Genomic DNA, 24,788 nt, shown 5'->3' with positions numbered 1-24,788 from the left:
TGTCAGGCAGCTTCTCTACCACTGAGCCACCTGGGAAGCCCTTGGTTAGGGGAGGGGAGTGTTTTACTTACTTCCTCACCCTAGTGCCTATATCCCCCTTCCAACCAAAATCTTGCATTTCCTTTTCTTCTTTTTTCTAAACTCCAAGAAATGCACATCCTTCCTCTTCCTTTTGAGTGATCTCCCTAGGGCTCCTGCAGTCCAGATGTCAGCATTCACGTCACAGTCTTTTCAGTCTCAGGTCCAGAATGTTTTCAGCCAAGCTGGCCGTGCCACGTGGCTTGTGGGATCTCAATTCCTCAACTAGGGATTGGACCCAGGCCACGGCAGGGAAAGTGTCAAATCCTTTTCACTAGAGACCAGGGAACTTTCTTGTTTTAGACATTTCTAAGTTTTAAAATGTAAGACTAAAATTCTTGACCCGTTAGTATTTCTCTTCCTGATGGAGTCACCCGGAAGCATGATGTTTGCTTTCTGAAATGGCTGCATTCCTCCAACATCGGGTTATTTTGTCCCCAGCTGCCCCAGCCTTCAGTGCTCTTGGGAATTGTTTGTCTTTACACTTCATTTTTTGAAAGAATCACATTTTCAGTATTCATCCTTCCGCAACCAATTCCCAGATATGCCTTTCCATTTAACTGAACGTTCTTTTATTTTCTTCAAAATAGTATAACACTGTACTTATGGAAGTGCTTATAACTGGGGTGCTTGTTGCTGCTTCAGGGATCATGAGGTAGGTCTGGCTCTGGCCCCGCCCCCGCCATGCATTGAGTAACTTGGTCCTGAGGGTCTAACTCCTGCAGTGGCCCCTCAGAGTCAGGGAGGAGGCTGGCTCCGCCAGTCTGGCTGAGCCACGTGGTCCCCACAGCTCCTTCCAGGGTCCCTGATGCCTCCGAGCTGCCGAAACCCTGGCGCGCAGGCCACCGCCGACTGGATGCTCTCCTCTCCCCTCTGGGGACAAGCCCTGTCAGTGTACTTGAGGTCACCTTGCTGATGGGGCAACAGGAATGGAGATTCAGTGGCCACAGTAGCCAGGGGGAGGCAGCTCTTCCTGGAAGGGGAAGGGCTCACTAGGTGATTTAAACATTAGAGCACTGTTTCCCCCTCATCCTGACAACCTGTTCATTGCCTAGCATTTACAAAAGCTGTTGTTGTTGGGTTGCTAAGTTGGGTCTGACTCTGTGACCCCCATGGGCAGCAGCATGCCAGACTCCCCATCCTTCACCATCTCCCAGAGCTCGCTCAGATTTGTGTCCTTTGAGTCAGTGATGCTGTCCAAACACCGCATCCTCTGCTGCCTCCTCCTTTGACTTCAATCTTTCCCAGCATCAGGGTCTTTTCCAGTGAGTCAGCTCTTCGCATCAGGTGGCCAACGTATTAGAGCTTCAGCTCAGCATTAGTTCTTCCAGTGAATATTCACGGTTGATTTCCTTTAGGATTGGCTGGTTTGATCTCCTTGCTGTCCAAGGGACTCTCAAGAGTCTTCTCCAGCACCACCATTCAAAAGCATCAATTCTTCAGCACTCAGCTTTTTATGGTCCAACTCTCACATCTGTCCATGACTACTGAAAAAACCATAGTTTTGACTATATGGAACTTTGTCAGCAAGTGATGTTTCTGCTTTTGAACATGCTGTGTAGGTTGGGCATAGCTTTCCCTCCTTCTGAAAGAAGCAAGTGTCTTTTAATTTCATGGCTGCAGTCACCATCCACAGTGAATTTGGAGCCCAAGAACAGAAAATCTGTCATTGCTTCCATTTTTTCCCTTTCTTTGCCATGAAGTGATGGGATCAGATGCTATGGTCTTAGTTTTATGAAAATTGAGTTTTAAGCCAGCTTTTTCACTCTCCTCCTTCACCCTCATCAGGAGGCTCTTTGGTTCCTCTTCACTTTCTGCTATTTAGAGTGGTATCATCTGCATCTATGAGGTTGTTGGTATTTCTTCCAACAGTCTTGACTCCAGCTTGTGCTTCATCCAGCCCGGCAATTAGCATGATGTACTCTGCATAGAAGTGAAATAAGAGGTAAACAGAAAGTAAGTCTCCGGGGATGGTATCCCGAGAGGGAATCCTCTGGTGTGCTCACAAGCAGTGCGTTTATGTACAGGAGGCACAGTGCCATGAGGGGGTTGGTGGCCCCATCCCTCGGTGGCCCTGACTGAGGCACCGCCTGCCCACTTTCCTCAGTTAAACACCCATCCTGCTGCTGTCCCCCTGCCTCCAAACAGGCTTACCAGCCTGAGCTTCCCCCTGGTCCCCAAAGAGCACAGTCCCCCTTATTCTAATGCCTCTAAGCGCAGAGTGGGTGTCCTGCCCCCGGTGGGGCCCAGTCGGGTGTTTACCTCAGAAGGCAAGTCCTGTGCAAATGTGACGAGCTCCCTGGCATCACCCAGGGTTGTGGCAGGAAAGTCACAGGTGGGGCTGCAGGCACAGGAGCTGTGGATACCAGATGTGAGTCCCTGAGCCGACTCAGACCTTCCTGGGGGACTGGCCTGGCTACTCTGGGCCCTGGGGGAACACCCTCAGAAACTGCCAGGGTGCCAGATGACTTGGGGTGTTCAAACCTGCTCCCCACAGAATCCTCACCTGTAAGGTGAGAGGCATCCCTGGCACGGGAACTTGGGGGGCAGGATAAGTCCATTTTTGTGTTGATTTGTTGATTTTGTGTTGTTATTTATTGATTTGTTTAAAGTACTCTGTTCTAACATTGTGAATTCTTTGCCAAATCAACTCTTGTTTATTTAACAAACATTTGTGGAGGGCTGAGTGGGAATCAGTGCCAGGAAGGGTGAGGCTTATGCCCCAATCCCGGGAAGTCCCTGGACCAGCAGGCCCGGGAGGGACATGCAGTTACAAAAACATACATAAAAGTTAGAGCCCTTCAAAGAGGCTTCCCTTCATCCCACTGAGCCTGAGAGTGGCCCACATGCCCCAGCTTCCGGCTCTCTCTTGGCCCAGTCACCCCGCGTGACCCCCAGAGAAGGTGGTGGAGGAACCTTCACACACAGAGTCTGCTCTCTCCTTTCAACTTTCTGCCTCCATTCCCAGAATTACCCGAGAATCAGGATGCTTCTCTGAGAAGACTCGAAACCCAGACCAAAGAGAGGGCAGGCCAGGGCCCAAGATGTGGCTCCTTCTGATCCCGGGACATGCCCTCCCTCCACGGGAGTTTCCGAGAGGCATCTCAGAAAGAGTGCTTGGGACAGAGGGAGACTCCTCAGCTGTTCCTGGGGGAGGCAGGAGCTGGGAAAGACCTTCTTCAGGGGCTGCTTGAAATGGTCGTCGAGGGGGAGGGTCCCTGGGGTCTGTTGTGTGGCAGAGAGGGGCCCTGGTCCTGGAAGTGCCGCTGAGCCTGGAGGAGCCAGTGCTCCTGGGACCACCTGAGGGTCTGCAGGGAAGCGGAGGATCTGGTTGGGGCACTCCTGTGACCGCAGCTGCATCAGTTACAGGTTCCATACACAGCTCCTGTGTGTGGACGTGTCTTGTGTGGACTGAGGGGCTGTGGTGAAGCCTGGGCACGTCTGACAGTACTGTCGGGGCATCAGCAGAACCAGGCAGTCCAAACCCCCAACTGTGCAGACAACATCGTCCCGTTTTCCCTTTGAATGCGCACCTGCCTGCATGCTAAGTCGTTTCAATGGCGTCTGACTCTTTGGGACCCACTGGCATGCAGCCTGCCAGGCTCCTCTGTCCATGGGATTTCCCAGGCAAGAATTCTGAAGTGGGTTTCCATGAGATCCTCCAGGAGATCTTCCCGATCCGGGAAGCCTGCATGTGCTTATAGCTCCTGAATTGGCAGGCAGGTTCTAGTGCCACCTGGGAAGCCCCTTCCTTTTGAATCCATGGAAACATATACTTCCAGAAAAGCTAGACCAACATAGAATGTCATCAGGAAGTAAGTCTGAGTCCGGGAACTACAGGTTTTTACAGCTTCTTCAGCTTTTTTTCCTCCAGAATTTCTACAACAGTCCTGTGCTCAAGTAATAAGAGAAAACTGTGTTCTTTAAGAATAAACAGCAATTTTTATTAGGTTAGAGCATGGTTGACGGGAGGAGAAGGGACAGTAGAATGATCCCTCCTTGGCTATCTTAGGCTTCCCCAAGGCCCCGGGGCAGTGGGTGGAAGGGCTGGGGCCAGGCTGAAATGCCCACAGGCTCTAAGTGCAAAACCCTGGGTCCTTTGAAGGCCATCATCTCCCCCTTCTGACCCATCCCTGGCCTTTCCCAGGGGAGGGCTGTGGGACCCTGGCACCACCATGCTGCCTTTCCTGGGTGGAAGGTCACTCCAAGACCATCTGGAGAAGAGGAGGGGCTCCTGGATGGTCACCAAGTCCGAGGGGCCATCCCTGAGTGACTCAGCTGAGGGCTGCAGCCTGCTGGGCTTGACCCTGCACACAAAAGAGGAGCACAGAGTGTCTTGTTCACTGTCCAGTTCTGCAAAGGTTGATACACCGCAGCCGCGGACTCACAGTGCACTTCTGTGCTCAGACAGGAATTAGAGACGTTAACGGACTCTGTGTATCTGGAAAAGCAACCCCTTAGATGGTTAGATGCGTGTCTCAGGAAGAATTTCACTGACCCCACCTGCTTGCATTTTCCCACACAAAGAAAAGCACTGTCACCCTTAACTTGTGATATATCTGTTCTCTGTGGCAAGCAGTAGAGTCACCTTCGCCCAGATGTATCCTTGACCATCTGTATGTGCCAAGTCGTTTCAGTAGTGTCCGACTCTGTGACCCTATGGCCTGTACCCCGCCAGGCTCCTCTGTCCATGGGATTCTCCAGGCAAGAATACTGGGGTGGGTTGCCACGCCCTCCTCAGGGGATCTTCCTAACCCAGAGATCGAACCCAGGTCTCTTACGGTTCCTGCATTGGTAGGCGGGTTCTTTACCACTAGAGCACCAGGAAAGCCCACCTGTACTCCTGGCCAGAAGCCCCACGAACTGGCCTCCCCCATCTCTTGGGATGGATTCTCTCACTCCATCATAGCTCTCTCACTGTGTGGTTTTCTTTTAGTCAACTGCATCCACCCAAAACACTCACCCAAAGCCACCCTGTTCAGAGGCTCACTCAGCCTTGAGTAGGTGCCAGAGGGTTCAAGGGTCTTCCCACCCTCCTGGCCTGAGAAGATTGGCCCTCAGCGCCAGGACACTCCAGGAACACAGATGCCCCTCCTGGCCTCCCACTCTTCACCCCAACCCTGGGGCAGTGCTTACTTCCTCTGCATCCTCATTTGAACTCTGACCTCCTCTCCTGGTAGAGGCTTCCAGGCCCAGGGCTAGAATATACAGGCCAGAGGCCACCAGGTCTGAGAGTGACTGAGGGTCAAAGTTTAAAATTGGGTGTTTTCCCACAAGGGGCCCCAGGAGGGCTGTGAGCAGGAGGCTGAGGGAAGGTGCCCTGGGGACAGGTCCAGAATCCTGGGCGTCAGCTGGTCAGCACACACCTGAGGGTTCAGGTCCCCACCTTCCGGAATGTGCCAGAGTCAGCCTGAGGGGGAGGTCCACAGGCTGAGAGCAGAGCCCAGCCGGCTGCTCAGGCTTCATGGGAACCCCAGGGGACTGTCGACACTGAGGCTGGGCCCCCTGGGTTGGGGGTGAGGGAGGGAGAGAGCGTGCAGTTCGCTTCTTCGAGGGGTCAGTAAACAAGGGTGTTTTGTTCTGACGAGGTCCCTGCTCTCCCATGGTGTGAAGGCCAGCCATTCTGAGCACAGTGGGTTCTCCGTGAATGTTGATCAACAGCCATGGGTGTCCCTGGGGTGGAGGATCACGTGTTTACAGAGCCGGGTCCCCAGCCCCTCCCCACTTTGGAGGTGGCTGCTGCTGTTTTATTTGCTGAGTTGGGTCCAACTCTTTTAAGACGCCATGGACGGTAGACCATCAGGCTCCTCCGTCCCTGAGATTTCCCAGGCAAGAATCCTGGAGTGTGTTGCCATTCCCTTCTCCAGGGGTCTTCCCCACCCAGGGACCAAACTTGCCTCTCTTGCTGGGTAGACAGATTCTCTATCTCTGAGTCACCTGGGAAGCTTTTGGAAGCAAACTGCTAAATTAAGGAGGGGAGTAAGGTTTTTGGAGAGCACTGAGTCCCACCTGCTTCATAAAATATGCACACTAGTCACAAAACCCGGTTTGTTGCCATTTGGCACAAAATCTCAGGACTTGACTGGTGGCATGTTATTAGAGGACCCACACTCCTTCACTCTGCCGGGGTCCAGCCCCAGAAGGATCCAGGGGTACCCTCAGGATGATGGCCTAGGCAATAAGGATAGCAAAGTGGAGAGCAGGGCTTGATCTTCCTTGATAAACACAGAAAGCCAATAAAGTTCCTGTGTTCCAAGGAGTCATCCTGAAAGAAGAACAGAGAGAAAAGGAGGGAAAAGGAAAAAAAGAACGACACAGGGAGACCAAGCTTCCGTGAGCGAGGCCCATAACTTTATTTTCAAAAGGAACTTTTATACCTTCACTTGTACATAGAAGGAAATGAAAGATGCAAAGTCATACAGAGTCAGCCCAAACATTACATCTGTTTTGTCTTTATCAAAACCAGGATTTTTTCTGCACACCTTTCCCATAAACAATGTTGTGTACAATATCTTCTGGCCTTGGAGGCACGTGGACATTTTATGACCCTTTTTTGATAAAGGCTGCTCAGCCAGAAAACTTATTTTCCCTTGAAGTGTTTTTTCTTTATATTTCTCCCAGCCTCAGAAAATACTAAACAGAGTTACATTCTCACGGAGCAAAGGTGCAGTGGGTCGCAACAAAGAAAGAACCAATCAGCTCAAAGGTCTGATGTGGGTAATTCCAAGGCTGCTGCTTGTTTTTCTTACATTCCAACTACGTTAACCAATCACTCCCAGGTGCACAGTGGATAAGGGATATGGGCACTCGGCAGCAAGCATTAGCCCGATAATGAAGCCCTTTACCAGTACTATCTATTCTAATAATTGTTCACCCCTTAAAGGACTCTATGCTCATTAGGACTTTTAGAATGTTTTGGCTTCCCGTGCCTTTCAAGGTTGCGGAGTTGTGAACAATCATGTGTGTTAATTGCAAGAGTATGGATAAACCTGTCAGGCAAGCTAGAATGCCAACAGAGGGGTTAAAATAGAAATATTCCTTTTGTGTCCAAGAGACTTCTTAACTAAAGCCCTAAGTTGACTTTTTCCAGAGAAAAGTGGTCGGGGATGACCTCCTGTTAATGTCAGAAGAGTTGGTGAAAGGCACAAAATAGTAAGGCAGACAGATTCTGGTTTTGGGGTAGATGCTCCAGCAGGTTCAGGGGGTCCCTTGAGGCCCGATCCGCCTTTGCCTGTCAGGTCTCTTCCGCATGACCTTTGTCATGGGTGGGATCTCCCGTGGAGGCTCCCGGCATCACTCCATCGTTGTTGCGCATGGAGTATCAGCCACCCAGTTGTCATTTCCTCGTTGGATTTTCACTGGCTCAGCTGATAAAGGGTTCAAAAAAGCATTCAGAGACTAAAAGAATGTGGGGATTGTTTGCTACTAAAGGAGCAGATGGGATTCCCTGGTGGCTCAGATGGTAAAGACTCTGCCTGCAATGTAGGAGACTCAGTTTCCCTCCCTGGGTCGGGAAGAACCCCTGGAAGAGGGAACGGCAACCCACTCCAGTATTCTTGCCTGGAGAAGTCTGTGGGCAGAGAAGCCTGGCAGGCGACAGTCCATGGGGTCACTAAGAGTTAGACATGACTGAGCGACTCACACACACACAGAGGAACATGTGGACCCACAACCAATGAAGTGGTCTTGGGCCTGAAATAGTCATCCCTCCTGCACGTCTCTGGCTTGCACTCTGCTAGGGGGAGGGGAGGTGGGTGGGGAAGGCACTTGTCGGGAGCGGGAGGTCATCCTGTCTCAGAAGCCAGACTAGGGACTAGGCAGGGGCCTTGACAGAATGGCCAGCCCGAGGAGCAGCCCAGCCTCATGCCTCCTTGTCCCTGTGAGGGCTATCCTGCGAAAAGCTGAGACGTCTGGGAGGCAGGCAAGATCTTAGTTTTTTGTATGTCTTGTTTTTAGCCAGCTTTTTCATTCTCTTTTTCAGTTTCATCAAAAGGCTCTTTAGTTCCCGTTCGCTTTCTGCCATAAGGGTGATGTCATCTGCATATCTGAGATTATTGATATTTCTCCCCGGAAATCTTGATTTCGGCTTGTGCTTCAACCAGCCCAGCATTTTGCTCTATGTACTCTGCGTATAAGTTAAATAAGCAGGGTGACAATATACAGCCTTGACGTACTCCTTTCCCAATTTGGAACCAGTCTGTTGTTTCATGTCTGGCTCTAACTGGACAGGCCTTCTAGGCAGCTGCTCTTGGGGGTGGTCAGGAGGAGGCGGAATACCATTCTGAACTGGGCCCCAAGTTGGCAGGTCTGAGTCAGCATGCCTGGGGGGCCTGGTCTGAGGGTCTGCTCAGGGTGAGGGAGACTCATATGCGGGTGATCCCCTGGGCACATATACACCTGACCAGGTCTCCTCTCAGCTGCCCATGCCCTCTGCTGGAAGAGGGGCCTCCTGGTGATGGTCTGTGGTGGGGGATCCGTGGAAACAGGGGCCTCCAGCCCTACCCTGTGTTCCTGCCTGGAGAATCCCAGGGACCGGGGAGCCTGGAGGGCTGCCGTCTATGGGGTCGCACAGAGTCGGACACAACTGAAGCGACTTAGCACCAGCAGCAGCAGACCTACCCTGGCAGCCTGTGCAGGGGGCCTGTGCCACATGGTCATTCAGGGGTCCAGGCAGCCAGAGGCCCCTCCAACTGGTGACACTGTCGTCGTCAGAATCACACTTGGGCCTGAAGGAGTCTTTTGGGCCTAGAAAAGAAAACAACAGTCTCAAAGGCCCTTGCTGAATCATCTAACTTCAGAGAAAACAAACAGAACTTTAGGTCCCGCCCTGATGCTCCAGGCCGGTTGCATCTATCTGGGACTTATCACCCCCTGTCCAGAGACCTTCCACCGCCTACACCTGCCCAGAAGACTTATCACCCCCTGCCCAACTACAAATGCCATCTCAACTAAAGAATACCCAAAACAACCCGCCTGATTAACGTTTCCCTTATCGCTTCCACAAACCTCCCTATAAATATGGAGCCTCTCTGGTCCCTCTGGCTCTCAGCCTGGTGCTTAGGCCGACTGTCGCCCCTCCTTGCCTGAATGAAGGTAACCTACTTCTGTTGAGCTCGTCTTTCCTCTCTCTGCCTCGGCCTGAACTATACCTTACGTTCTTGGTGCCGAAACCTGGAAGGGGCGAGGCACTCGTCTCACTCCCTCTCACTCTCCCTCATTCTCATGTTTTCCCTTTTCCAGGAATCTGGGAGCGCGAACATCCTCCGAGCTCACTTTTCTGCCAGGGCTCAAGTTCCCCTCCGGGACACTAGTGCCTTCGTGAGTGGTGCAAGCCTTGGCCTAAGGCTTTATTGGTGCTTTGCGTACCCCCAGGCCTCGACTCTACCCCCTTTCCCTCTCTCTCTCTCTCTCTGATGACCTCTGGAATAGGGAACTCCTGCCATTCAACTGCTCTACATGCAACACTCCACTCAAGCCGGCCCCTAGATTAAGGTAAGATCCAGACGGTGTTCAGGAGGCGCCCTAGAACTCAGTCCTCTCCAGGTCCCGGGGACTCCCAGCCCAGGGGCAGTCTGTAGACGACAGTGGGGGACGCTCCACCTCGACACAGAGCTCTCTTCTCATAACTCCTATTGTGACTACCGGTGAGAATCAAGCTCTCAATAGAAGCCTCTGCTTGCCTTTCAATTATGGGGTCTGGCCAATCCGTCCCAAAAGATTCCCCTCTGACCTGTGTTCTCAAAAATCTCAAACCACTGTCACTCACTGAACTCAAACCTAACCATTTAAAACAACTCTGTACACAGACTTGGCCTCAATACCAATTAGACAATCAAGACCGCTGGCCTGAAGTCAGCACATTTGACTTGAACATTCTTCAAAATCTCACTGACTTCCTTAAACAGAATGGCAAGTGGTCGGAGGTCCCATATGCCCAAGCCTTTTGGGCCCTTTGGAGCAGGCCCTCCCTATGCAAGGTCTGCTCCACCCACGAAGTCCTTCTGTGCACCTTGTCTCCCAAGCAAAAGGGCTCTTCCTCAACTAACCGCAGACCGTGACCTTCCGAGCCCCTTCTCTACCCACCACCCGCCAACTCTCCTTCCCCTACATCCAACTCTCCTACTGGCCCAGAAACCTCTCCTGACTCCCCCTCAACCCCAGTACCCCATCTCCCTGACCCCCCTCCTCCCTTCCTTCCCCCCCGCCCCGCCACACGGTCATGTACCCAACACGATCCCCTGAGAGAGGTGGCAGGACCAGAGGGCCCCACCCGAGTCCACGTGCCATTTTCATTGTCAGATATGAGCCAGATAGAAGAAAAGTTAGGATCGTTTTCTGAAAATCCTACCAGATCCAGCAAAGAATTCCTGAGACTCTCACAGGCCTATAACCTCACATGGAGTGACGTCTATTATATCCTAAATGCCACTCTCACCCCTGATGAAAAAGGCCATATCTGGCAAGCTGCAAAAGTCCATGCTGATCATTTACATAACCAAGATCGGGAGAGCCCAGGTGCTGATGAGGCGGTGCCTCCGTTAGATCCCCACTGGACTTACCAGCCTGGTGACCCAGGTATCAGGAGAATCATATGATTACCTGCATTCTAGAAGGGATGCAGGAAAATACTCATATCCATGTCAATTATGATAAAGTCAGGGAAATCACCCAAGGGGAAGACGAAAATCCAGCCTTATTCTCAGCCCGCCTCACAGAGGCAGTCCAGAAGTATACCAACCTAGATATCACCACCCCTGCTGGCTTACTCTACCTTCACATTCAATTCATCAGCCAGGCCGCCCCTGACATCAGACGCAAGCTTCGACAACTAGAAAACGGCCCTGAGACCCCCCAAAGAGACCTTCTAGAAGTAGGCTTCAAGGTGTTCAATAATAGAGAGGAGGAGGCTAAGAGAGAAAAAGAACGTGAGAGAAAAGCTAAATATGCTTTTTGGCAGCAGCAATTAAGGGAAGAGATCAGCCTGGCCCACATCATCCCAGAACGGGATTTAAGACCCCCCATCCCCGGATCCTGCTTCCGATGCAACGAGTTCAGGACACCGGGCAAAGGCATGCCCACACCCACGGCCCACCAAAAGCATGCCCAACCTGTGGCCAATGGGGACACTGGAAGATGGACTGTCTGCAGGGACGCCCTGGCGACTCTGGGGAAATCCCCACTTCTCTCCAGAACCCCAGCCCAACCCTACAAGAGTTGTTCCAATGATGGGGCCCAGGTTCCAGCCCCCCGGCCCGTGTCCCAAACATGAGCTCGGAACTTAGGGTGGATGGGGTAGTGGCTGGAAAAAAGACCTCTTTTATAGTAGACACAGGAGCCACTTTCTCTCTCTTAACTTCCTACTCTGGCCCAACTCAATACTCAGAACTCACAATCAAGGGGGTCTCTGGAGTTCCCCTAAGGCCAAAAATCAGCCCTCCATTACTCTGTCAATTTGGAAAATTGACCCTTATACACTCATTCCTCATAATGCCTCAGTGCCCGATGGCAGTCCTAGGGAGAGGTTTGTTATCCAAATTGGGGGTCTTTATGACCATACCCTTCTCGATACAGTCTCTATATTCTGCATGCAGATGGCACCTGGATGGTCCCTATCCCTCACCCTGACCTTCCCTTGGATCTACCCACCTCAGAACCCCAAGTCTGGGACACTGTTCATCTATCCATAGCCAAACATCATCCCCCAGTCCACATTACCCTAAAAGACCCCTTGACTATAATCACCCAACAACAGTACTCTCTCACCCCGGAGGCCCACAAGGGACTTAAGCCTATCGTAGACCGTCTTCTTCAAGCCTCTATCCTAATTCCTACCCATTCACCACACAACACCCCTATTCTGGCAGTAAGGAAGGGACCAGGATCTGTGAAAGTCATTGAGGCCATCACATCGACATTCCCAGTAGTCACTAACCCTTATACCCTTTGTCTACCATACCCCCGACTGCACCCACTTCACGGTATTAGATCTCAAAGAGCCTTTTTCACCATCCTGCTCCACCCCGTCTCCCAACCCCTTTTCACCTTCACCAGGCAAGATCCAGAGACTCACATTTCCCAACAATTAACATGGACAGTTCTCCCCCAGGGGTTCAGAGACACTCCCCCCTTTTTTGGACAGGCTTTACAAAAGGACCTACAGACACTCGACCTAGCCCCTAGTCATCTCCTGCAATACGTAGATGACCTCCCCCTTTGCAGCCCAACCCAAAAACTCTGCCTCCAACATACTGCCAAACTCCTTGGGGCCCTGGGATCCTGGGGTTTTCGGGTATCCCAATCTAAGGCCCATATAGCCCAGACCATCATCACCTACCTGGGGCTCTCCATATCCCATCAACAAAGAACGATTCCCCCAGATAGAATCCAGGCCTTGATTAACTGTCCACTTCCAAAAACAAAAAGGGAGCTTCTGTCTACCCTCGGCCTCAACTTTTTCCATATCTGGATCCCTAACTTCCCCCTTATTGCAAAGCCGTTCTATAAGGCAACTAAGGGATGTCTGGATGAGCCCCTGTTTAACCCCTCCTTGCTGGCCAATCCTCTTCGCCAGCTCACCCACAGCCTCCTCTGAGTGCCAACTCTCCACCTGCCAGATCATACCAGACCATTCTTTCTCTTTGCACACTCCAACCAAGGACAGGCCCTGGGACTTCTGTGTCAGCGGGCCGGAGACACCTGGGTTCCCATAGCCTATCTGTCAAAACAGCTTGACATGGTGACCAAGGGCTGGCCTCCCTGTATACAGACCATGGCTGCTATCGCAGCCCTCGTACCCAAAGCAAATAAACCCTCTAGGCATGCCCCTTTAGCAGTCTGTTCTCCACACACCTTCGGAGACTTACTATCACATCGGGCTTTCCTCTCCCTTCCCCCTTCCAGGGTACAGGTCCTACATGCTTTTCTCCTCGACCCTCAGCTCTCATTCTCCCCCTGCTCTCCCCTTAACCCCGCCAGCTTATTACCCACGTCCTCTACAAAGACTCCTTCCTACATAGCTGCAGCCTAACAGTAGATCTGACCCAAAACCCCTTCCAGCATTTCACAGATCAGCCCATCCTAGACCCAGACACCACACACTGGTTCGTTGGTGGCAGCTCTCAAAAATCCCCACCCTTTGCAGCAGAATACGTCATCATCCAGGGGACCTTTGTCACAATCACGGAACCCAGACAACTGAAGCTTCACCTCTGCCACCTCACACCACCTCCCAACAGGCAGAACTGATAGCTCTCACCAGAGCTTTGAGTGTGTGTGTGAAGTCGCTCAGTCTTGTCCAACACTTTGCAACCCCATGGACTGTAGCCCACCAGGCTCCGCTGTCCATGGGATTCTCCAAGCAAGAATACTGGAGTGGGTTGCCATTTCCTTCTCCAGGGGATCTTCCCAACCCAGGGATTGAACCCTGGTCTCCTGCATTGCAGGCAGACACTTTATTCTCTGAGCCAACAGGGAAGCCTTTAACTGGGAAGCCACCAGAGCTTTAACTCTGGCTAAAAATCTAAGGATTAACATCCACACAGACTCCAAATATGCCTATAGCATACTTCACTCAAACATCCTAATATGGAGGGAAAGAGGTTTCCTAACCCAAAAGGGACCCCCCATTATTAATTCAGACCTGATCCACAAACTTCTAGAACAACACTCTTACCAAACAAAGCCGCCATCCTCCACTGTAGGGGCATCAAAAGAGAAGTGTCGTATCAGCTACAGCAATGCTGCAGACCAGAAGGAAAGGAGACAGCACTGTCCCATCCTTCCCTCCAGTCCCCTGTCATCCTAGCTCTGACTCCACCCGACCCTCCCTCCACCACAGAAATCCTCTCTTATCTACACTCACTTTTTCCTCCCTCATCCAAGACACTCCGACAGTTCCTCCGTAACCACTTCCCCATATCCAATGCTGACCAACAACATTTAGATAACCTTACCTGCTCCTGTCAAACATGTCAACGTACTAACCCCAATTCCAACCTTAAACCGACATCCTTTCCAACCCATCAAATGCGAGGCAGCCTCCCAACACAGGATTGGCAGATAGACTGTACTCATATGCCCCCGGTCCGGAGAGTCAGATACCTCCTGGACCTTGTGGACACCTTTTTGGGATGGGTAGAAGCATTCCCCACCAGAAACACAAGAGCCCACACCGGGGCCCAAATCCTCCTCACAAAAATTATCCCAGGTGTGGCCTGCCTTCATCCCTACAGTCTGATAATGGCCCGGAATTTACATCCGAGGTCACCCAACAACTTGTCCAATTCTTACAGATACCCTGGAAATTTCACATTCCATACTGTCCCCAGTCCTCAGGAAAGGTAGAAAGGATGAATAGAAAAATCAAAGAAACCCTTACCAAACTAACCCTCGAAGTACATCTGGATTGGACTAAACTTGTGCCAAGTGTTCTCCTCTGAATATGGGCTTTGTCCAGAAAGCCCCTGGGGCTGAGCCCCTTTGAGGTGATGTGTGGAAGGCCCATGCTCCCTCCTGGACGCTGCCCTGAACCTCCTCCCATACCAAGCTTCTTACACGCCCCTCTGCTGGTGGAACTCCGCAATGGCCTCTGGAAATAGGTCAACCACAACTTTCCTGCCCCTGACCCCCAAGCCTCCCTGCCTCCTTTACAAACTGGGGATATGGTCTGTCTGTCTGATAATCCCCAGGGTGACCTAACCCCAAAGTGTCAGGGACCATTCAAAATCATCCTCCACACCTCAACTACAGATAAACTCGAGAAGGTCACCTCCTGGGTACACCCGTCTCGCCTAAAACGGGTCACCTCCGATCCTGCGCTGCCCTCCTTAAATGACACCTATCGGGTCTCCCTCACAGGACCCACCTCCTTAAAATTCACCCGGCGACAACCTCTGTCAACCATCCAAGAAGGCACTGAATGACCTGGACTCTCCTCAACCTACAGCTGTTCCTGACCCAAATACTACAAGACCTCTGGACCAGCGCCCCGACAGGAACCTCCTCCAAAGACCTGACTACACTGGTGTCTCAACTGTGGCTCCAGGGAACCTTCTGCAACCTGACTCCAGACGAAACTGATTTCTTTACTCTCATTCTCTACATCATTCTACATCCTAATGAACACTGTTCCTCCTCAGATTCAAACCACCACCAACTTGGGGCCTTTTCCCCCTCGCCCTCACTGGCCTCTCCCTGTCTCTCTAACTATAACAGCACTCTTAAGCTTAATCCTTGCTATAGGCCAGGTAACTGTCTCCCCTCAGGACTGGCCACCTAGCCTTCGTCTTTCCGTGGGTATCGCCTATGTTGCTAGCTGTGTTCTACTCCAAGGGTGCTATTTCCTCTGCAGTGTCTAACTAACAGCCCATGACTCCTCTGTTCCTCATCCTTGCTGCACTACCCAGCCTTCTGGCTACTCCCTGCCCCTGCTCTGACATTTATTCCTATGTACATTCCTCATGTTATAATACAGCTCCAAAACCATGCACCATGAACCTCAGGGGCGGGAAGTCCAAATCCCTACTCACTGTTCAAGTACAACAGAGAGGGAGTTTCATGAGTACTCGCCATAAGCCAAATAGAAGAAACGTATGTTTCTATCCCATTACTCACTGGGGGTATTTAGATGGGGGCGGGGTACTAGATCAAAATCGGGAAAAGAAACAAGAACAAGTCATCAAGAACATAATTTCCAGGTTACAGGCGACCCCTGAGCCTTATAAATGCCCAGACCTCCTTTCCCAATTATGGCCTGTCCTAAAAACCTTCCTCTGGCAACCAACACCTTACCCGCCTTCTCAACTCTTCCTTCCAATTCTTCCAGTACACACAACACACATCCCAGTCTTAGATATGCATGTCACTGTTTCCCTCACCGTCATAACAATTCCTTTACCTTCAACCTGGCTTTTACAGGGCAACTATACCTCCCCTTCCCAAAAAAAACTACACAACTAATTGGGCCAGTCTCTGACAATGTCCTTCTCTCAGCCTCTTCAAACCTAACCTGTATCAACTAGTCTAGTCCCAACTACACTGGTCTTACAAACTCCACTCCCTCCTTCTGTTCCACTTGGGTTCTCTGCTAAGTCTGCTATGTCACTTCAGTTGTGTCTGATTCTGTGCAACCCCATAGACCGCAGCCCACCAGCTTCCCCCGTCCCTGGGATTCTCCAGGCAAGAACACTGGAGTGGGTCTCCATTTCCTTCTCCAATGAATGTAAGTGAAAAGTGAAAGTTACTCGCTCAGTCGTGTCCGACTCTTAGCGACCCCATGGACTGCAGCCTACTAGGCTCCTCCATCCATGGGATTTTCCAGGCAAGAGTATGGAGCGGGGTGCCATTGTCTTCTCTGGAACAGCACAAACAATTGCACCATCCGGGAATCCTCACTCTCTGCGGGACCTGCACATACTCGTGTCTCCCGTTGGACCCCCTGGACCTTGCATCTTGGTCTTCCTGACCCCGGGCCTAACATTCCTCAAAGAAGAAGAAGAGGTAGAACAAGAGTCTCCCCACAAGGGGAACTTTCCCACAGGGAAAGACGAGCCGTCATAGCCCCCTCCTGACTGGGACTGGCAGAGCAGCAGCCCTAGGCACCGGGATTGGAGGCAGCTCGACCTCTGCCCAATTCTACTACAAGCTGTCCCAAGAACTTAATGCAGACATGGAGCAGGGAGTGGAGTCCTTCCTTTCAATCCAAAGACAAATTAACTCATTAGCTTCTGTGGCCCTCCAAAATAGGCGAGCCCTGGACCTTCTCACCACAGAAAAGGGAGGGACCTGCCTTTTCCTAGGAGAAGTGTGCTGCTATTTTGTTAATGAAACGGGCGTAGTCCAGGGCAGAGTCAAAGAACTTAGAGACAGAATTGAACGCCGCAGAAAAGAGTTACAAAACCTTTACAGTCCCCGAAAGCAGTTCCCTTGGTTGCTCCCTCCTGGGACCACTGGTACTTATCATTCTATTCCTCTTATTTGGACCCTGTTTCTTCAATCTCTTTCAAAGGTTTCTCCAAGAACGGATTCGGGCCATCTCTCGAGATCAGGTCAACACCATTTTTCTTCTCGAGAGCCTCACCCCAAGCTCAGAAAAAGGAGACCCTGGGCCCTAGGACGATCCTCCATTCCAGACCCAACTCGTTGCCCCAATCCAGCAAGAAGTAGCCAGAGAGATACGGCACCCTTTTTCCCATTTTTTTAAATGATTTCGGGTCTGGAACGAAGGAGTCTTTTGGGCCTAGAAAGGAAAACAAGAGTCTCAAATGCCCTTGCTGAATCATCTAACTTCAGAGAAAACAAAACAGAACTTTAGGTCCCCCCCTGATGCTCCAGGCTGGTTGCATCTATCTGGGACTTATCACCCCCTGTCCAGAAACCTTCCACCCCCTACACCTGCCCAGAAGACTTATCACCCCCTGCCCAACTACAATGCCATCTCAACTAAAAACTACCCAAAACATCCCGCCTGATTACCGTTTCCCTTATCACCTCCACAAACCTCCCTATAAATACGGAGCCTCCCTGATCCCTCTCCAAGCTCAGCCTGGTCGTTAGGCCGACTGTCGCCCCTCCTTGCCTGAATAAAGGTAACCTGATGCTGTGAAAGTGCTGCACTCAATATGCCAGCAAATTTGGAAAACTCAGCAGTGGCCACAGGACTGGAAAAGGTCAGTTTGCATTCCAATCCCAAAGAAAGGCAATGCCGAAGAATGCTCAAACTACCGCACAATTGCACTCATCTCACAGGCTAGTAAAGTAACACTCAAAATTCTCCAAGCCGGGCTTCAGCAATATGTGAACCGTGAACTTCCTGATGTTCAAGCTGGTTTTAGAAAAGGCAGAGGAACCAGAGATCAAATGCCAACAGCCGCTGGATCATGGAAAAAGCAAGAGACTTCCAGAAAAACATCTATTTCTGCTTTATTGACTATGCCAAAGCCTTTGACTGTGTGGATTACAATAGACTGTGGAAAATTCTGAAAGAGATGGGAATACCAGACCACCTGACTTGCCTCTTGAGAAATCTGTATGCAGGTCAGGAAGCAGCAGTTAGAACTGGACATGGAACAACAGACTGGTTCCAAATAGGACAAGGAGTACATCAAGGCTGTATATTGTCACCCTGCTTATTTAACTGATATGCAGAGTACATCATGAGAAACGCTGGACTGGAAGAAACACAAGCTGGAATCAAGATTGCCGGAAGAATTATCAATAACCTCAGATATGCAGATGACACCACCCTTATGGCAGAAAGTGAAGAGGAACTAAAAAGCCTCTTGATGAAAGTGGAAGTGGAGAGTGAAAAAGTTGGCTTAAAGCTCAACATTCAGGAAACGAAGATCATGGCATCCGGTCCCATCACTTCATGGGAAATAGATGTGGAAACAGTGGAAACAGTGTTAGACTTTATTTTTTGGGCTCAAAAATCACTGCAGATGGTGACTGCACGCATGAAATTAAAAGACGCTTACTCCTTGGAAGGAAATTTATGACCAACCTAGATAGCATATTCAAAAGCAGAGACATTACTTTGCCAACAAAGGTTCGTCTAGTCAAGGCTATGGTTTTTCCTGTGGTCATGTATGGATGTGAGAGTTGGACTGTGAAGAAGGCTGAGCGCCGAAGAATTGATGCTTTTGAACTGTGGTGTTGGAGAAGACTCTTGACAGTCTCTTGGACTGCAAGGAGATCCAACCAGTCCATTCTAAAGGAGATCAGTCCTGGGTGTTCTTTGGAAGAACCGATGCTAAAGCTGAAACTCTAGTACTTTGGCCGCCTCATGGGAAGAGTTGACTCATTGGAAAAGACTCTGATGCTGGGAGGGATTGGGGGCAGGAGGAGAAGGGGAGACAGAGGATGAGATGGTTGGATGGCATCACTGACTCGATGGACGTGAGTCTGAGTAAACTCCGGGACTTGGTGATGGACAGGGAGGCCTGGTGTGCTGCGATTCATGGGGTCACAAAGAGTTGGACACGACTGAGTGACTGAACTGACCTGAACTGAATGTCTGTTGAGGTCGTCTTTCCTTTTTCTGCCTTGGCCTGAACTATGCCTTACAGGGCCTGCCCTGGCTGCACGTGTCGCTGTCATGTTGCAGGGCAGTTCACGGAAGATAGGGAGCGCCCTGGGTCACTTTTGCCCCATGTCTCTTCCAACCCAGATCTACACCTTTTTCTCAAAACAGACTTCAACACAACTTGCATGAATCTTTTTCTTTTTTGTCTTTTGTTTAGTCTTTACTTAGATAGCTTTGAGGCTCTGCAGAGCAACTTGACCTTGGAGCTCAGTGTGGCTGGAGGTTGCCCCAAAGCACCCAGTGCTGTCCTGCTGGGCTCACCGTGCACTTCCGTTAGCCCACCTGGCCCATGACGGTGGCCACTGCCCTCGGGCTCGACTTGACCCACAACCGGGCGCTCTCACAAACACGGGCTCACGTAGGCTCACATGGTGTATGCCATGGAGCCACAGGGCTGGGAGCGATCCCTGCTATACTGGAGTCAGACAATGAATAAAGCTCCAAGACAGGTTTAGAGTTAAAATTGTTAGGAGAACTATAGAATTTAATTTTAGAATTAAGCACTGCTGCAGAAGAGAGGGCAGTCCACCGCTCATAAACACACAGGAGACCACATCAGATCTCAGGACTGTGCCTGCTGTGATCAACCTGTCCCCTGCCTGTGCATCCCTGGAGCACCTGGTCACATGTGGCTTTGTTCTTCAGGTCTGGACAGCGGCGATGCTGTGTGCTGCTCACCAGCTGCTGCTGCTCCTGGACCACACAGGGGGAGGTGTCCAGGAGCCATGCCCCATGCTGGCCCACACCTCACAAACCTGGTGGCCACAGATTTGTTTCAGGTGGGTCCAACCCCACTCCACAGGTAGGTCTAGGGCCAGCCCTCCCAGGGGCAAAACCTTCCCCTGTGGCTGGAACCCAGAAGGAGAGGGGCCCCCAGCTTCAAGGACTGATCATTGGCCAGAGGTCTATCACCCTGCAGGACACACAGTCAAGGCAGATCACAGCACAGCACTCGGGAATCAAGGCCAGAGACGCCCAGAGGACTCACGTTTTTCTTTCATTAGAGCTAAAGCCTTCTGACTTTCTGATTCGTGTTTGAGGGGCTTCAGGTTAACCTGTCCTCATGGTGGAAAAGTGAGATTTGGGTTTCTATTTCAGTTCTGAGTCCCAGTGGTTGGAGGGATGGAAGATACTGGAGCCTCAGGACACACAAAAGGAAACCAGAGCTGGAGGAATGGGCCCCCACCTGTTGGCCAGGGAAAAGGGGTCGTCAGGGCTGAGGCCCCTCTGTGAGGTCTCCTGTGATTCCTCGGGCTGGCTGCTGCCACCGTCCTGCCCTGGCCATCACCCCACAACCTTTCTTCATCTCGTTCTCCTCCTAGAACTCATCCATCCAACATCTGATGCACTTTCCCTGCCAGGTTTTATTTTGGGACACTCCTTTGACCAGTTTCCTTAGGGGAGCCTGGAAAGCACACCTTTACCCCCAGGGCGAGGGCATGATGAACCTGTAAGTTGCTGAGCCACCCTGCAGAAGGCACAAATGGCACAGGTGTGGAAGGGTTTCCAGAGACAGGGAGGCCTTAGGATGAATGTCTAAAAAAATCCACCGTGATCCACCAGGATATATTGGGATCACGATACATTGGAGTGTCAAGATCACAGTGAAGAAATGTGGAGCTTGGCAACCTATTGCGAAAGCAGCAAGTTCCTCCTCCTCCTTCAAACACAAGTGACCAGAATCAGGGCAGCACCTAGCCTGGACCCTTTTTGCCATTTCCACCCTGTCTCTCCTGTTTCCTCCAGCCGTGGCTTGGAAGCCAAGCCTGGTGGGAGGGGGGTCAGCAATGACTTTAATTAGTGAGTGATTCTATTACCTCCTGCACCGCATTCCTGGTCGTTTCGGTATTGGTTTCCTAACACCTGGGCAATGAGCTTCCTTGTCTCATTTGCCTGTAGCTTAGATTGGAGACCACGTACATGGTTTAATAGCTTCTTTCTTAGCAATTTTCCTAACTATATGCTAAGTTGCTTCAGTCGTGTCCGGCTCTGTGTGACCCCATAGACGGCAGCCCACCAGGCTCCGCTGTCCCTGGGATTCTCCAGGCAAGAATACTGGAGTGGGTTGCCATTTCCTTCTCCAATGCATGAAAGAGAAAAGTGAAAGTGAAGTCGCTCAGTCGTGCCGACTTAGCGACCCCATGGACTGCAGCCTACCAGGCTCCTCTGTCCATGGATTTTCCAGGCAAGAGTACTGGAGTGGGGTGCCATTGCCTTCTCCTTCCTAATTATAAGACTGTTGCAAAAGGGGAAACATCTTCTACGACCCACAAATCCAATTTCCCTAAGCCATTGATATAAATGACTTTTAAACTTCGATTCCTGAGAGAATGGCATTTAAATTGACAGAGAATTCCTGCGTCGTCTGGGTCTGAGTATGTGAGTACGTTTTAGCCCAAAAGTCCAGAGAGTCCAACATCCACAGTCTTGCTTTCCAAAAAGAGGCAGAATTTGCAGCTTTAACCAAGGGCCGTGCATGGGTTGGCTGGCACAAGGCACGTTTCCTCCTCCCCAGGCAGGCCCCATCCCTCCACAGGGAAGCGTGTCACTCTGCCCCATTACTCGATCTGTTCGAAAACTTGGGTGTAAAGAGATTATGTTTTAGAGTGTGACCTCCATCCACCAGGCCAATTACCCAGCCCACTCCCAAGTCATCACTATGGTGGCCTCCTTTCTACTGTGGCAAAGACAAGCCGGGGTACTGAAGATTGTGCTTCTAGAAGCTGGAGTGTTCCGAGGACTTGCTCCTACAATTTCTCTTTCTGCAGAATCAGGAAAGAATGAAAAGGACTTGCCACCAAATCCCAAGAGGCATAGTCCACCAAAAGAGCGCACACCAGCCACTGCCTCTGCTGAGGGGTTTGAGAAACCACCTTTAAGAATCTCCAGCATCATGATTATGGCACATACACTTTCTTAGCCCCTTCGTGGATCCCAGCCCTGTCGTGGTGAAGGGGCTTGTGTAACTCAGTGAAGCTGTGAGTCATGCCACATGGGGCCACCCAAGAGAGACAGGACATAGTGAAGGGTTCTGACAAAATTGGTCTACTGGAGGAGGAAATGGAAACTCCTCCCAGTATTCTTACCATGAGAACCCCATGAACAGTATGCAAAGGCAAAAAGTATGATACCCGATGAGCGCCCCACCCCACCCCGCCCCCAGATCAGAAGGTGTCCAATATGATACTGGGCAAGAGCAGGACCAGCAGAGGGCAATTACTAACAGCTCCAGAAAGAATGAAGAGACTGAGCCAAAGCAGAAACGATGCTCAGTCGTGGATGTTTCTGGTGGCGACCGGAAAGCTAGAGCAGAGAGTGTCATTTTCAGGGCAAGATGCCCAGGGTGTGAACCAGTCAACACCAGACCCTGAACAGGCTGCAGAGGTTTCTCCACATGAGAGTGACCTTTGGCTGAGGATTCAGGGCCTTGGACTCTGACACGGCACCTTCTGTTTCTCCAGTTCTCAGGGGGCCTGACCCAGGCTGGAGTCCACTGAGAGGCCACACCCAGCTGTGGGGGCCCTGAGCCCCACCAGTCTGGCATGAACTCAGCTGTTTTGAAGTTTCTCAGCACTGGCCTCACACTGTCTTGGGGTTGGATGCCCTGTGGTAAGTACACACATGTCCTATGCGGCTTGGCAAGGGATGAACCCCAGACAAGCATGACTGTTCCTGGAGTCTTAGTACAAAGATGAGCTCCAGGACCCAATTTGGAAATCACCCCCCGCCGCAGTATCACTTTTCCCGGCATCGCAGGAAGCATTCATGGGCACCAATTCTGCCAGGACAGTCCTTGAGATTGCAGAGAATCTCAGTTGTCACAGAAAGAGGTAAAACAGTCCTCAAGGATGGTGCCACATCACATCTGGCTGGGTGACCTTGGAGCCACCCCCCCTCACCATTTTGCTGATTTACTATTGTTTTTGGTTCGAAGGATTCATTAACAACAGAAACCACTTTTCACACAATAAACATTTTCAATATTTACTAGAAGATTATTTGGCTTAATTTCAATATACGGGCATTAAAAGAAGAGAAATAGAAACAATAGAGAAAAGTAACAGCACATACATCACCACATGGGGCCGACCCACATCCAGACGTAAACAGAGCTGGAAGGTCCCTTGGTAACAGCATATGGAGTCCCAGTTGGGAAAAGGTCCGCATCACACAGATGAGACTTCAAATTGCAGTTTTGGAGGCTCCCTCTTGGAATCCCAGGGTGCAGCTGACACCATCATCCGTGGGTGTGCAACAATGCAGCTCTGGTTTTCCTTCACCTTTTACATTGTTGTTTGTTTCACCTTGTGAGTCAGGAGATTTCCCAGACCCCAGGGAGTTGGCCAGAACTCCAGGGGCTCAAGAAAATCCAAGCCCTGTTCCCTTTCTTATCCAAAGTGCCACTTGACTTGCTGGTAACAATTTGTGTGTTTGCAAGTAGGCACATAGTCCAGGCAAGATCAGAAGTCAGTCAGAGGCCTTCTCTCCAGCTTCTGAAACCTGAACAAGCCTTCCTTCTTCTTAATTTCCCTAACACCGCCCCCAGCCCCTTTGCTGTCCAACCAGCACAGTGACACAGCACCCACACACCCGCACCCCACTCACAGGCTTGTGCATGGCCTGGGGTTTCCATCTGCAGGGGAAGGCTGGATGGGTCGCCCCTTTGCCCTTCTTGATGCTTCTCCGTGTCTCTGCTTCACCCAGACTGTGGACATAGGCTACAGACTGGCTGAGAATGTTACAGTTGTGTGTTTTCTTATTTCCACAGAACTTCATGTTCATTTTAGAAGCCTTAGAAAACACAGATAAGCAGAAAATCCTTCCCAAAAGTGGCCTTGGCCAACATCTGGTTCAGTCCTCTACGTTTATGGTTCCTGCCTTTGGGGTCCAGCCCTCTGCATCTCAAGGTCCTGTGGTTATTAATCAGGTCTTCTATTGACTTGCAGTCACTAGACCTGGCCGAGGCACGAGGGATCCAGGAACCATGGTACCTGCTCCAAGGGCCCTGGGAACACACCTAACACCAGGGGCACATGCATGCACACTTAGACACTGCACACCCGCACTCACAGACATAACACACCTGCACACTCACAGCAGCTCTGTGGGGCTGCTGATGCAGCAGAGCTGGCCTGGGGATGGCTTCCACATGTTCCCAACCCACCAGACAGGGCTCTGCTGGGAGAGAACAATGGACGCTGAGGATGCAGCATCCTGATTCCACAGATCAGAAAACAGAGGCCAGACAGATCAGAGTTGGGAGTTCTCAGACGTTTTCAAGGACAGGCTCTTAGTTTTGGTTCTGATGAGAGCCAGGCCGGCATTGGGCTGGGGCCCTTTCTGGAGGCTGCGGTTTGGGGTGGGGACACACCAGTCCATGCAGCCTCTAGTCACCAGCAGGGGATGCCATTGGCAAACAGTAAGTCAGCACCAGAGTCCCAGGGCTGGAGTGGATGCTGCCGCCCCAGGGCTGCTCCTCCGTGTTGTTGGAATCCCCAGGAACTTGAGGGGCCTGCCACAGGCCAGTGGGGCAGGCCGAGGGTTCCTGGAATCCCTCAGCTTCCATAATCCTCCCACCACCCAAAGATGTATGGGTGTGATTCAGTCTTGTGTTTACCTGCTGGTTTTG

At 51.1% G+C, this 24,788-nt stretch overlaps 1 protein-coding gene across 5 annotated transcripts in view; it reads right to left on the bottom strand.

The window, feature by feature from the left end:
• Positions 1-24,022, bottom strand: part of LOC133232700 (secreted and transmembrane protein 1A-like) — a 34,935-nt gene extending 10,913 nt beyond the window's left edge. The window contains exons 1-4 of one of the 5 annotated variants that reach the window (XR_009731433.1): positions 23,765-24,022; positions 14,456-17,314; positions 8,698-8,823; positions 6,408-7,445 (exon numbers count right to left, since the gene is read on the bottom strand). Coding sequence is in view for 1 of the 5 variants with exons in the window: in XM_061392449.1 (XP_061248433.1) it covers positions 23,231-23,326 (96 nt within the window). In the remaining 4 variants the exon portion in view is untranslated. The other 4 variants (XR_009731435.1, XR_009731434.1, XR_009731432.1 and 1 more) reach the window with 4 other exon arrangements.
• Positions 24,023-24,788: the final 766 nt, after the last annotated feature.

The sequence above is a fragment of the Bos javanicus genome, chromosome 19 (assembly GCF_032452875.1).
Source record: "Bos javanicus breed banteng chromosome 19, ARS-OSU_banteng_1.0, whole genome shotgun sequence".
In the NCBI taxonomy this organism is placed as follows: domain Eukaryota; kingdom Metazoa; phylum Chordata; class Mammalia; order Artiodactyla; family Bovidae; genus Bos; species Bos javanicus.
Note: the sequence above shows the minus strand (reverse complement) of the source record. Positions and strands in the feature narration are given on the sequence as shown.